Source organism: Microtus pennsylvanicus, chromosome 4, assembly GCF_037038515.1.
Source record: "Microtus pennsylvanicus isolate mMicPen1 chromosome 4, mMicPen1.hap1, whole genome shotgun sequence".
NCBI lineage: Eukaryota > Metazoa > Chordata > Mammalia > Rodentia > Cricetidae > Microtus > Microtus pennsylvanicus.
In genome coordinates, this window is record NC_134582.1 from 133291447 (window position 1) to 133306356 (window position 14910).

Below are 14910 nucleotides of genomic sequence, written 5' to 3' on the forward strand. Positions count from 1 at the left end.
GAAGATGGATGAGCCTCGGAAAATAATGGAGAGTTATTGAAAATATAATCAGATTGAGACTCTTGTAACAGCTGCGCCTCCAGATGCAGCTTTTGTACCAAAACAAATCATCAAGATTTTGTACAAATATCAGCATGGAAAAATGTATTGCTTTCTTTACCCCATCAAGCAAGCAACTATAGAAATATTTGGTTTTCAATTAAGAAGACAACAATCCTTTAATCTCTCTCTCTTTGTGTGTGTTTGTATGTCTATATGTGTTGTGTATGTGTCTGCAAGTGTTCATATATATGTATTCATGTACATGTGTGTATGTGTGTGTGTATACATGGGTATGTGGAGGTCAAAGGTGAATATCAGGAACTTTTCTCAAAAGCCCTTCGCTCTACTTTTTGAGACATGGATTTTGCTGTCTCTGCCTCTTTGGTGCTGGGGTTACAGGAGAATTACAGCACACTTGACTTTTATATAAGGGCTAGCAATTTAAACTAAGGTTCTCAAGCTTTTGCAGCAAAGACTTTACTAAGTAAATCATCTCTCCATCCCTAATTCTTACTTAAAGTCTCAATCACTTCAATTGTAATTTGTGGAAATTCAATGGTCTCATTATTGGACAAGGCACTCTGTGCACCCATGACAAACATGATATTGTTCTAGCAGAATCTGGGCACCATGAACTAGCAGATTGCCTAGAGTCTTTGGTGAAGTGTACTTGTGCAAAAATTGAATGAAAGAACACACACACAGAGACACACAACACACACACACACACTCACATGCACTTCTGACATGTTCATGAAGTTATGGAGAATTGTGCTAAGCCAAACTAGAAAACTATTTGCTCCATCTGTAGCTCCTATTTCTACGGAAGAAACTCAGTTTAGTCCTTTAAAGTTACAAAGAAAGATATGGACAAGGGAAAATGCAGTACTGCGTGGTAACTAAATAAGGCGATGTTCTTGAGTATGAAACTACAACACAAATATCTGTGGAAGATTAATTGATCCACCTTTCAAAACTATCTCTAATATAAGACATTTCCAGGTTCCATTCTTTCAGATCAAAGCTGGTAAACATTGCCTTCATTCTTGGGAAATGGCTACTAGGGACAGTTAGAGACTACATTCCTGGGAGACACCAATGACTCTGCTACTAGAGCTGCTTAAAGTAAATAGGATGCAATATGATCCCCGCACACACACACACACCATGCAAGAGTACAAACATCCTATCAGCTAAGGAAGCAGAGTGTACTAGACTTAAAGAGGTCTCCATGTCTCAAGTAGATCACAGAAGCGGATTGTTCACACTCAAATACATCTTTTCAAAGCCATATGACTAATTCATGTTTTGTTTCTGTTTTTCTAAATTTCCACTTTCAAATGTCTTGTTTTTGCTTCTCACTTGGCACTGAATGGCATTGCTACCAGTAGTCATCTGTGATACACTGGAATTTTGAAATAAATGGAAGCTAGTTTAATGACCTAGCATTTTATTTCTATGTATTCTCCTAGGGGTTATAATTGTAAAGATATTCATTATTTTGAAGCCTTTGGGAATAAAGTCTGAAGTTGTTAATTTGTTCTTTGAGATTTTCATACATGCATGCAATGTATTTTGATCACATAGGTCCCGCATTTCTCCCCCAACTATTCTTAGACCCACTCTCACCGCATCTCCCCCCAATTCCATGGTTTTTTTCATAGCCCAATGAAGCCAATCAGTGCTATTCTCATAAGGTGTAGGGCCATTGACTGGAGCCTGGCCAACATAACTGGAACAACTTCCCTGAAGAAAACAAACTCCCCACCTTACTCAGGTAGCCTTCAGCTGCCAAAGCGCCTGAGTTGTCAGGGCTCTGGGAGAATGTTTTGAGTGACTCCCACACCCTTGACTGGATTGATCTTTTGTAGGTCTTGTGTAGCCAGCCTATCTGCGTGATTCATTCTCCTCATTGTCTCACATAGCACTTTTGTGAATTTCTTTTAGTCACACGTTAAATCTTGTTATCCTGTGTTTTAGTTTTTTAAACTATATAATTTCACATTTCTCATGCAAGTCCGTGTTGCATTTTGTATCATTTATCCATATCTATCTTCACTTCACTAAATTTGTGTCCAGTTTTTTTATGCTCTGCTTATGCCATCTGCTTTCTTTTTCTTTGCAATAATTATATTTTTAATGATTATTCACAAAGTCCGGTTTAAATTTCAGTTATCCTCTTGTTTGTTGTACCTATTTTCAGTATTTAATCTTCCAATTATTTTTATAGGTAGTTACTTTATTTTCTTTATCATGCAGAGTCAACATATTAAACACAGCTGGCTTGTTGATTTTGTTTCCTCTGACATCAACTTGCTTTGCCCAAAGCAGACAATGTCTCATGGCAAGCTCGTATTTGAATGGTCATAATCTCTGGAAATCTTGAACTGGATTTTTAAGCAGAACAGGATTTTTTCTCTAGCAAATTCCCCATTTTCCTTTGTGAAGACTATCAATACTAACTTTTAGTCTTCTCAGATTGAAATCCTTTTATCAAATGTTCTGTTTTATTGTCTAACATTAAGGGTCTGTTTCTTTTTTAATACAATGTTACTTTGGTCTTTGATTCTATTTCACCTCATCAGACTTTCTTTCATTGGCTATTTTAGCATTAATTGTGGAGTTTCCCCTAAGTATTATTTTAATAATAAACTAGTTCATTAACTCTATATTCAGCACTTTTTTTTTGTTCTTAACCTTTGCTTTTCAGTTTTCAAGTTTAGCGCTTAGATCTGAACTTAAAATTTATATTCTATATTTTAAATGTCACCATAGGACCTTCATCCAGCAACTGATGGAAACTGTAGGTAGAGAACCGCAGCGGAACACTGAGCTGAACTCCCAAAGTCCAGTTGAAGAATGAGAATATGGGCAAAGAGGTCAAGACCATGATGGGGACACCCACTGAAATAGTTTAGCTGCACTAATGGCAACTCACCTACTCATGCCGGACAGGGAAAAAACCAGCATAGGATCAAACTAGACCCTCTGAATGACAATTGGATGCCTGGAGCAGACTGAGGAGCCACTGGCAGTGGCGCCAGGATTTATCCTTACTGTTTTTCCTGCCTTTTGGGGAACCTATTCTCTTTGGATGGATATCTTGCTCTACCTAGATATAGTAGGGAGGATCTTGGATCTTCTCCAAAGCAATGTGCCTTATCTTCTCTGAGTAGTGGATTTGGGGGTGAGGAAAGGGGGTGGAGGGAAGGACGGGGAGGAGGAGAGGGAGTGGGAACTGGGATTGGTATGTAAAATGAAAAAAGATAGTAGTTGAAAGCAACACTAAGAGCCAGGCATGGGGCCACATACCTCTAAATCCCACAATTAGGAGACAGAAGCAGGATAGTCAGTTTAAGGCTAAACTTGGCAGCATAATTAGTACAAAGCCATCCCTTTTAAATGAGATGATTTCCTCTGGCCCCTGTCAATGAACAAGGAAGGTTAAGAATCCCAGGAAATTATAGGCAAAGACCTATTTAAATAGTGCACTTCATAAAAATGTTAATGACTCCTCCTGGTTGTCTTTATTTAATGTCTCTGTATCTGATACTTCAGTATGACATTACTTTTGATTGTGCATCTTAAGACACACTCTTTATTGTTAAATAAATCAGTTATTGTTAAAAACCAGTTAAAGTGTATGAAAAGGTGTGCTGGCATACGTTCTTGTCTGTATTTTCTCCTATACTTGTACCATAGTCTTAGTATTTGGGAGTCTGAGGCAGTAGGATTGCAAATGCAAGGCCAACTTAGGCTACGAAGGGAGAACACCATTCAAAAAATGCAGAGCAAATCAAAACCCAAAGACTGGTGGTAGAACCTGTGTTTAATATGCCCAAGGTTCTGAGTTGTTCGTAATCCCCAAAAGAACACAAGCATTTCATTCAGCAATTCTAACAATCTGGTCTTATAATAGTGCCCTAATTTTATATGAAATAGGTTAAATGACATAAAAATGAAGACAGAAAATCTTTATGTAAGTGCACAACTTGATTATAGTCCCCGAGTTTGTGTATTTGCTCTTTGTTAAGTTTTTCTTTCAGTAGATAACAAGATCATAAAACTCTACATAGAGTCATAAACAGCCATGTTCACCTAGCTTCAGTGGTGTAATTACTTAAGTTAAATATTTTCCAAAGTCCTTCCCCTGAAAGAGCGAGTTACTGCCTGGGAAGGTATCTGCTCAGAATTGTATTAGAGATTCAGAGTCACACTCACAGGAAACAAATCTGGAAAACAGAGAGAGAAAAGAAAGCTTCCAGTTATGAGCTGTCGTCTTGTCCGTGACTGACTCTGCCTCCCCAACACCAAGGGATGTTCCTGTTCCAGGCTGTCCTGCTGGTGTTCCCAATGAAAGGACCTTTGCGTTTCCTCTGGACTGCCTGTCTTTTCATTTCTCTGCTGTGTCAGCGAGGAGCCCAAGCCTTTTTGTGCAGTAATGGAGTCTCTTTGCCTTCTGATCATGTGTGTGACTTCACAGACCATTGTGGGGACAACAGTGATGAGCAGCAATGTAAGTGTCATCTATCCTTCCCCCAAGTCCTGTTCCTTGTCTCTTCTTAGATAGAGGCTCCTGAGGAGTCATGGGCTCCAGCTAGGTTCCTATGCAAGTATGCTCTTATTTCAGAAGTACTAATAAATATGATTTCTGTATAAAATTGTTTAATATCACATTGCTACAATTTTAATTAGATGGAAAGGGTTCTAAAATAGCTTTTGTATTTATAAAGAAGTAGTAAACAGAAATTTAGCTTTAGTGTTTGACTAGTAAAGTAAAATTTCAAAGAAACTCATTAGTTCAGTTGCAAAATGCCAGGATGGATATTGTGAGCTAATGTCTAGATTTAATATGGAAATTAATTTTAGTTTGGATGAGAGATTTTATTTTCACTTATGGGACACTACTGCCAAATGACTTAATATGCATAGGAGAATATAACTTGTACATTTTACTACAGAACAGTTGAAACTATGGCGGGCATTAAAGTCTGAACTATTTGTTGATTGTGTGAAGTTGAATCTTTGTTTTATTATTAATGATTCTAAGATGAGCGAATGCCCTAAACGGTGAGCACATGCTCCATTGCTTACTGGTATAGTGTTAATGACAGGAAGTAACTTATCCAAGGAGGATGCAGAGGGTGACATGTATTCATCTGGTGTTTCTACTACAATATACAATCTTGAAAGAACACCGTATAGTGCACGTGGAGACTAGTATCATTCTTTTTTACAATCTCCTTTTGCAAATGATGTTTTTACAAAATTGAGACAGTTTTGTTGTTGGTCGTACAACTGTTGATGCAATTATCAGAACCACAGATTTTTATTATTGCCCATTACATAATTCAAATTTCCATTTTCTAATTTTATTCAGCTAAAGTGGCAGTCAGTGCTTATAGAATTTATCACTTTCTTTTGGGAATAAGCATCTCTATATTTCTTCTTACCACTTCCTTCCTTTTACATAGTTGGTCATAATTACATCAAAAAATAAGAAAAAGATTACTGAACGGTTTTTCCTCTGAAGAAGAGGTGATGATTTTTCTCCTAGTTTGGGATTTTCATCTGATTGTATCTAGTAACTATTAAACACAGAGAGCAACCAAGGACAAGGATCCATTTGTATCTGTCCAATTTTCCCAGTGACGCTAAATATGGATATGCTGGCCCATGCTCAGGTCTGTCTGCGAAGCCCTTCTTGCCCTCAGTGGGCAACAGAGAGGAACCACTCTGTTGGCTTGACAGGAAGTGCAATGTCCCTCTATGATTAATCTCTCTGAAGCTTTCCTTAGCACTAGTGCTGTGATATAGATGGTCTTGCTTTGGGGAAAAAGTTAATGTGGGAAAAAGAGGAAGAAAGCTGCTGAGTGGGACAAGTCTCTGCTGTATGAAAGTTTTAATAAGCCAGTCTCCTAGAAAGGCAGTCATGGGTCTGTCTAGCAAACACATTTCATTTTCAATGTTTAAATTGGGAAGTTGCCCTTTGTGAAGGGATGGTGGATAAACAATTTCACTCACAAAAAACTTGTGATGCTAAGCTTAGTTTGGCTTAACAAATTAACTTCATAGTGATGGTACGGGAGCTATGTTGAAATAAATATCAGTCTATGCCTCCTTTAACATCCAGTTTATGTGACCTTTAAAAAATAGATCAGCATGTAAGCCCTTGAGACTTTTCTTGATAAAACTGGAAGAACTGAAGTTGAATATCACTCGCCACTTATGTCATTCATATGTTTTGAAAATATTCTTGTTCTCATTTTACTTCATACTCATATTTAAACAATTAAATTGTTTCAAAATTTCATAGATAAATATATGGCACTTTCATTATTTCTCCTTAGGTATGTGTATTTAGGGCCAACTGCTTAGGGGTGGGAAAACTATCAGCAAGCTAGAGAAAATCCATTCTCCCTCTTTCAGTAGTGATGAGCTGTTGTAGTTCATCACCTAGGGCTGGAGCCTTGTGAAATTTCCCTCTCTATATGCTAGCATGTTCACTGGTGTGGTCTTGTGAGGTCTAGTGAAAACAATCACATTGTTGAGTGTTCATGGGTGCAGCATCTCACTGTGTGTTGACAGCAATATTACACGTATATAGTAGAATATGATTATATCAAAAATTGGCATATCTAATTACTTTTCTGATTTTTGTAATAAAACACTTGATTTTCCCTTTCTGTTATATTGAAATATGCAACATTAATTACAGCCATCTTATCATGCAGTAGATCTAAAATTTACTCCTTATCTAACTGATATTTATACCCCATGAGTAATAACATCCTATCCTAACTCCAGATTCTAGTAATGTCATTCATCTCTCAGAGTTCAAAATGTTTAGATTCCATGTATAAGTGACTCCCTGAGATATTTCTTCTCCCATGGCTGGCATAATTCAGTTAATATGATCTTAAGCTTAATTCTAGCTTAAGAATGCTGTTGCAAATGACATAAATTTCTTTTGTAAGTCCAAATAGAGTTTTGTGGTGTACACATCATATATTCTTCATTCATTCATCCATGATTAGCTGTTTATTTGACTAATGTGCAATAATAGTGAGATGAGGACATTCTTTTCACACATTAATTTAAATTATTTATATGCATACATGAGTGACATTTCCAAACTATATGGTCATTATGCTATTTATTTATTTATTTATTTAATTTTCGAGACAGGGTTTCTCCATAGCTTTTTGGTTCCTGTCCTGGGACTAGCTCTTCTAGACCAGGCTGGACTTGAACTCACAGAGATCCGCCTGCCTCTGCCTCCTGAGTGCTGGGATTAAAGGCATGTGCCCCAACCGCCCGGCTTGTGTTTTTAGTTTTATAGTAAATTTTAATTTTAATGACAGTTGTACTAATTTGCATCCCCCTCAGAAATGTATACATTTTCTCTTTTCTTCCTGTTTGTGCTAACACTTCTTTTTTTACTTATTTTCTTTTCTATGGTAAATAAGAACTGAACCATGGGAATGATAGATAAGAACTCTATCGCTGAGTTACATCCCTAGCCCCTTTCTATATTTTAGTTTTGAGAAAGGATCTCCCTCCATTGTCTAGGCTGACCTTGGGCTTGTGATCCTTCAACCTCAACCTTTTCCTTAGTGCCTAGAATTATAGACCTGCAGTACTAGGCTAATTCCTTTATTCTGTCTTTTTATAACAACCAATCCCAACAGGCATGAAATAGCATCCCTCTGTAATCTTGCATTCACTCATGTATGTGTAGGACTTTGCTGAGTGAGAAATGTCTCTTTAGTTCCTTTGCCAGTTTTCAAATTGTATTGCTCTATCGCTGTTGAGTTATATGAGTTCCTCAGTTATTTTGGATAGTTTTTTTTATACATCATGTGATGGGCACCTTTTATTCCCACTGTGAAGATTGTTTCTTCACTTTATTAATTGCTTCATTTGCTGTGTAGAAACTTTTTAGTTTGAAGCAATCCTTTTTGTACATTATTGCTTTTGTTGTTTGTGCCATGGGAGTCATATCCTCATAAATTGTCTCAAATCATCTTTTTAGTGTCTTACTTCTCCTAATTTGGGGTTGTTTTGTTGGTCTTTCCTTTTATCTCCTTGATATACAATGGTAGATAATGTACTTGAAATCAGTAGTGTGTGTGTACATGTGTGTGTGCATATATATATGTCTACATGTGAATGCTTGTCTGTGCAATAGTAATTGTGATGTGTATATGCGTGGGTGCAAGGTCAAAGATTGATGCCAGTGTCTTTCTCAATTTTCTACATCCTATTTTTTGAGATTGTAATTCTCTCTGGATCTGAAACTCACCGCTTGGCTAGGCTGACTGGATAATGAGCACCAGAGACCCTCCTGTGTCTTCTGGAGCTGGGACTGTAAGCACTCATTGCTGTGGCTGGCTTTTATTTTGGCATGGGGATCTGATACAGATCTCCATACTTGCACAGCAAGCACTTTTATCCATCGAGCCATCTCCCCAGCTGCAAATCTTGGATATTTATAAGCACCCTCAATTTTCAAATATTTATGAAATTTCCAAGATCCCTCTTGCTGTTGATTTCAAGATCTGCGCTATTATGACTTAAAAAGACACTTGAACTGATTTTCATAAATTTAAGTTTAATAACATTTATTTTGTAACATAACGTAGGAGCTGATAGCTTTTCTTTGCATGTACTTGACAAGTTTCATAATACTGTGTCTTTACATTGGTGCTTGAGAACACAGGAAAATGCCGGCTCTACCAGCATTGGAAGATGAGGATCACTGCCTGTTCACTAATGTTAAATGGAACTGACCCAGTAAGACCCCCAGACTGGATTCTGTCTCATGCAACAATACCAAGTGGGTTCTGTTATAGCCTTTGGCGATCAGAATTTTAAGTTATTTTCCCTGTTGGATAAGAATATGCTTTGTAATTTGTCACTGAGCAAAGAAAGCTCTGTATTGGGCAGTGAATATGAGCAAGACTTCAGGGTCACTGCTTAGCCACTTGGGTAAGGTAAGTTCAGATAATGTTGTTCCAATTTGTTTATTTTTATTTTTTATTCTATTTTTGAGATTAAAATATAATCCAATTATTTTCCCCTTTTCTTTCATCCCTCAAAACTATTTTATATACCCCCTTTTACTCTATTATAAATGAATGGACTTTTTAATTAATTGATGTTATGTGCTTGTATGTATATGGATGTTATATATATTCATAAATATAATGGATCCATCTATATTTAGGGTTAGATATGCTCTTGTCTTTAGGTCTATGGTAAACTTATTCAGAACACCAAGATTTGGAGCAGTCATGTTGCTAACTGACTGGAATGGGAAAGAGAGAGAGAGTCTCAGATACTTGTCCACTTACGCTGGGCTTTTGATTTTAGGATGCCTTAGGGCAAGGATGGGACTGGGCAAGAAACGTGACTGGGAACTCAAGTCTAGCAGACACACACAGACTTGCTAACTGCAGACCCATCCAGCGGTGAGACTTTGCAACACAGTGCCTTTGTTGGGTGAAAGGTGGGGAAGGGCAGCCTCTAGATCTGCACACTGCTTACTGTGGGCACCACCACTGTTCCTTCTCTTAGTATCTAACATGCTTGGCGGTCTAGTTGAGGAAATGTTCCATTGCTCCCCATGTAGTAAGACAAGAAAGATCCTTTCATGAAAGGTACTAAAAGGCTGGAAAAGTTAGTTTCTCAGTCTCCTTAGCTCTGCGGGAACCTTCGGTTGCAGTGCTGGTCTGGCCTGGGTAACGGGTAACAGAGAGGGGAACCACTCCTCTTACCCTTCAAACATGGGATTTCTCAGTTGGAGATTTGAATACAAAATCACAGCCTCATCCCAACATCATTTATGTTTTATTTTTGGATAGTTCCTATAAGAGAATGTTGTGATGAAAGTTGAAGTTTGATGCTGCCTCGTCTGCCACCTTCCTGTCAACACTTCGATGCATTCTTTTCTCTTCTATGTTAATTGGCTTATTTCTTTTAGCAGCAGGTCCATGCGAATACACACAAAAATGCTATAGTTCCTTTGCTAGCATTTGCTCAAAGTTATTTCCTGTACAAAGACTTTAGTTTGCTTGCTTTTTCTTAGCAATAAATTCCATGGAATTATTTTATTACTATAACTTACATCTAACACAACCAGAAGCTAATAATAAAGTGGATTATTAGTGGGGAGTGGAGATATGGCCTTCGCAGTGGTTTCCTCTCACTGTAAATTTTCAGTTAAAAATTTTCAGGAAAAACTTTTTAGATGGTATCTTTATGTATCTGCAGGTGACATTAATATTTTCTATACACACTGTAATCTTTAGTTACATTTTAAGATTCAAAATTGAAAGATGTATTTAGTTCATCAGGCATTTTATTTTCCTTTCCTATTATGCATTATGCTAAGAGCATTTCTATCCATGTAAGTATTTTTGGAGTAGGAATTTATTTTCATATTTATAATTTAACATGAACTGTCATTATATTTTGAGGTTATAAGTGATGCTTTTTGCATTTTTTTGCATCAAGGAGCAAGTTTTTCAAACCATAATTACTGTGCAAAATTATAAATGTATATGCAAAAAGTAGAAATTGTCTTAGAAGTGCATTTTTAATCTAAGAGGTTTAACCAGATAAGGTTAAGTATCAAAGTGTTTCTTCAATAGGATCAGAGCTAACTACTTTTAAGACTAATTGATTCTTTGAAATGCTGCAGAAACAGATGAAATGTGAGGTGTTGTGTGGAATTTCCTTTGATATTGCTGCAAAGCAAAGAGTTTCATGAAGCAGCTAACAGTACTATTTAACAGTTCAGCTGGCCCTGGTGACATGTCTTAATCTGTCAGCATGCTGCAATGCGCACATAGACTGGGTGACTTAAATAACAGATACTTATTTCTCAGACCTGGAGCTGGGAAAGCCATATGGAGGTGTTGGGTTCACTGTCAAATGAGGATATTCTTCCTGGTTTGTACATGGTTGTTGGATCTACATAGACAAATTTCTAACATTTCTCCTTGCTAAAGCACTGATTGTGTAACAAGGATTCCTCCTGTCAATCACTTCCCATAACTTCTGCTTCCACAAGCCAGTGCTTTTAAGTTCCAGCCCCTCAGTTTGAGGCGGAAGGCAGAGAAAAGTGCAGAGCACAACAGGATTACACAATTAAACCATATAATATTAAGCACTGAAGGCTTGTGTGAAGCAAATTAGAAAAATTATATCGTTTTCAGAGTCTTCTAAATGGTTTACTTCAGTCACATGACCACGGTACATTTTCATGGAATCAATTTATATGTTAATTACATTCTAGTACAAAATTCAACAGAAGGAAATTTGCGAACATGTCAAAGTATCATCCAAGGTCACCTAGAAAATGACTAATAATAGCTAGGAAGGCAATAAGCAAAAAGACTAATGGGAAATGCACTTTTTGTTATTGATGGAAAATATTTTCTTGAATAGGCTTATAGCAATGCATTCTGTAAATTACTCCGGTATTTTGGAAATCAATAATTAGAAATATGATGGTTAGAAATAACAAGAAAGGAATATGAGACAACTGAATGGGTGAAGCACTGGCCACTAAGCCTGGTGGCCAGAGCCCAGTTCTGGGGCTCATATGGTGGAACACGAGAACTGGCTTTGGCAAGTTACCCACGGATCTCTATACACATGCTATGGCAGGCACATACCCACATATATGCACACAGGTAAGTAAATTTATCTTTAAAAAATTTAAAGAACTAGAAATCATGTCTGTATATACTTAACACAGAATGGTGGCATCCCAGATGAGGTGAGAAATTGTGATGGTTAATAGTTCCAGCTGGTATATGATGGGTACTTAGAAACGACAAGCACCTCTAAGCACTATCCTCCCAGGAATTGTATCCAAATAGTAGGAGGTACTATGTTTCCAATTTTGCAGACAGAAAAAGGCAGCTAAATAAGGAAAAATAAAACACGAAAACACACAGAGCTTTGCAATTTACACCAAACTCTGATTTTGCAGTCTTTGACACTAAATACTGTCCAACACTGACTGCAGACTGTATGGAGGTCACAGATGTGTATGGGGCTATTTTGTGACATTGATTGGATTTGTTCTATTTATAAAATATTTCTAAAGTTGAAACACTTTTTCTTCTTTGAATGACACATTTGTAATATTATCAAAAATTACAAAAATATCCATACTTTACCAACAGTGATTTCACTTTTAGTAATTTTTTATAAGAAGCAAACAAGTTTATATAAAAATTATCCACTTTGAAACATTATCAGTTAAAGGTGTAGATAACCTACTGTTATATTTGGTTAATGTTTAAATAAATCATGGGATACCTACACTGTAGGAATTTGTGCAAAATTTGCCAATTTTTGTGTTATTTAAAATGAGAGAATGCACATGTTATATATTTACTAAACAATTATAACCAATAATATGGAATATTGCTGCATGGGAAGACTATGTGGAAATGTCTGTACACTGGGATTACATTTGATTTTTCCTTTTTCTATATTTATGTTTCTAAAACACATTTTTATAATCATAATAAGACAGTGTTTTTAGATTATTGAAGAAACAGTATTTTTATTAACATTGTCTTTACTAAAAATGAGAACAAGGCAATGTTAGGCATATTGGCCCAATTACAGAATTCCTTTTCTCAGAAGTTTCTATTTGTTTTCCTCAAAAATACAGAAAAAGGTGTTTGGTTTTCCTTCTTGTTGAAGTGTCTATGGGGAAGTCAACATATAAAAGCATAGAATTTGGTGGTAAAGTAGTGTGTTACAGTTTTCTAGAAGAGGAGTCAATGTAAGAAGAAAAACATTAGCATAACAGATTCACATTCTGCCTTGTCCATTCATGCCTACACTTAGGACCTGGCACTCATCCTTTGCCACACCTGCACACATGGGTGAAAAGAAGTCTGTATTTCCCACTTTATTGGAGTAGAATGCCAGGACTCTCTCTTTGTGTGCTTCTGCTCAAGGCTACTGTGCCTGCATGTCTTCCAGCACCCACAGCTTCTCCTGTCTATGAGCTTCCTGTCCCGTGCTTGGGTTGTCAGTAATAGACTTCATCTCTGAGCAGTGACCACAGTCAAAAGGTTCTCCTGTGCTGGTGCTTATCTGTGGGCTTGAGCTCAACTCCTCCTTGACTCCTATCTGAATTACATGTGACTTGCTCATCACAGAGCCAACATGGCTCCCTATGTGGTTCCTAAAGACCAAGTCTTTTGTCTTCTCAAGCCTGAACCTCCAGTGTACCTCCTTCATTCCTGTTCTCATATCTTCTGGTTTTGCTTCAAATTGTGATTTTTTCCCTCAAATATAATACTATGGCATTAAGTCTACACCTGCATCCTCCAGACCTCCCTTTGCTATTAGCAGACTCAAACAATTTTCATATAGTCATATTTGAAAAATGCCCAAATCTTCTTCCATTTCTATTATGATTGTTTTAACTTTTTCAGAGACAATGGTTAGAGTAGAGTGATATTAGGAGATGAAAAGAATCAAAAGATACCTATTAAGTTTTCAAGATTTACTGCTAAAATCAGCTTCCTTTAATATTCCTAGAGACTTTGTCTTGTGAGACTCAGATGATGGGAAGGAAGACTAATATTCCATCTTCAGTGTCTTCACATGGGTCATGCAGAATACAAACCTAGGTCTAACCATGTGCATAATGGGTTAAAGAGACTTGAGGGAGAGAAGACCCAGTAGATTCGAACGATAAGGTTTGAGGGCCTGCAAAATCATTAGATGAAAAAGTCATTACTTTTAAAGTTTTTTATTTTTATTTTATGTGCATAGGAGTTTTGCATTATATGCATGTACATATTTGCACCACACAAATGCTGTTTGCCAGCAGAATCCTGAAGAGGACATCAAAGTCCTTAGAACTAGAGTTACATATGGCTGTGAGCTACCACCTTGGTTCTATAAAACTTATCTTATAATTTTATGCAACCAAACTGGCCATTCTATGACAAATAACAACATCAACTACCTTTTGTTTTAGTGTACAGAATTACCAATATCATCCAGAATTAATATCTCTGCAGATCCTTTGGATGTTAGGAGTGAGTGTAATAATCTTAAAGCTGTTATCACAGAGGAATACTCTAAGTCACTTGGCTCCTATGAAGAAAGTAAGATTTAAGGTCAGCAACCTGGATATATAGACATGTAATGACAACCCAAAACACTAAACTTGAATTCTGACTACTACTATGTTTTAAATGGGAATAGTTCCTTTTGTTTGAATGCTATTTAAAAATAATATGTCCGTAAGTCTCATAGGATATCATGAAATAAAGCAAATTTTCTAAATAAAACTGCCTGTTAGTTATAGCTGTTACAATATGTGCACGAATCTGTGTTAGCCTAGGTTTCCTTTCCATAAAATTCAGAAAAAACAAATCTGAAATGCATGGTGATATAACAAAGTAGAAAATAAACACCACAAGATAACATGCTTAAAATGATAAGTTTTAGGCAATATGTATTTTCCATAATATAAATTCATTGACGATAACAATTATGCTTCCAAGAACGATTAGGTAGAGAAAAATGAGCTTTTCGGACTTAAGCCCAGGAAAACTGTGAAATGTGATTTGCTTTTGATGTTTTCTACATTATCTTTTGTTTTGCTAGCGCTGTCCTCATTCTTACATTGTGTTCTTTCTTCCAAGAACATTATATTTTAATGATTTACCCAGACCACACTTTCCTGAATGCATCCCGAGTTCTGGGTTATCTGACACGCCCCACTTTTGTCAATATTAAAAACTTATGACTTCTCTTTTTCTCAGGAACATAACCGAAAACAACTTTCAAGATCTGATACTTTTATTCTGTTGTAAA

General features: G+C 36.7%; 1 protein-coding gene across 2 annotated transcripts in view; it reads left to right on the forward strand.

Moving 5' to 3' along the window:
* The first annotated feature begins 4275 nt into the window (after positions 1-4275).
* The window catches only part of Malrd1 (MAM and LDL receptor class A domain containing 1), a 598349-nt gene continuing 587714 nt past the window's right edge, over positions 4276-14910 (forward strand). For both annotated transcript variants that reach the window (XM_075971104.1, XM_075971103.1), the window contains exon 1: positions 4276-4558. In XM_075971104.1, the coding sequence (XP_075827219.1) occupies positions 4360-4558 (199 nt within the window). In that variant the 5' untranslated portion in view covers positions 4276-4359. The remainder of the gene's footprint in view (positions 4559-14910) is intronic.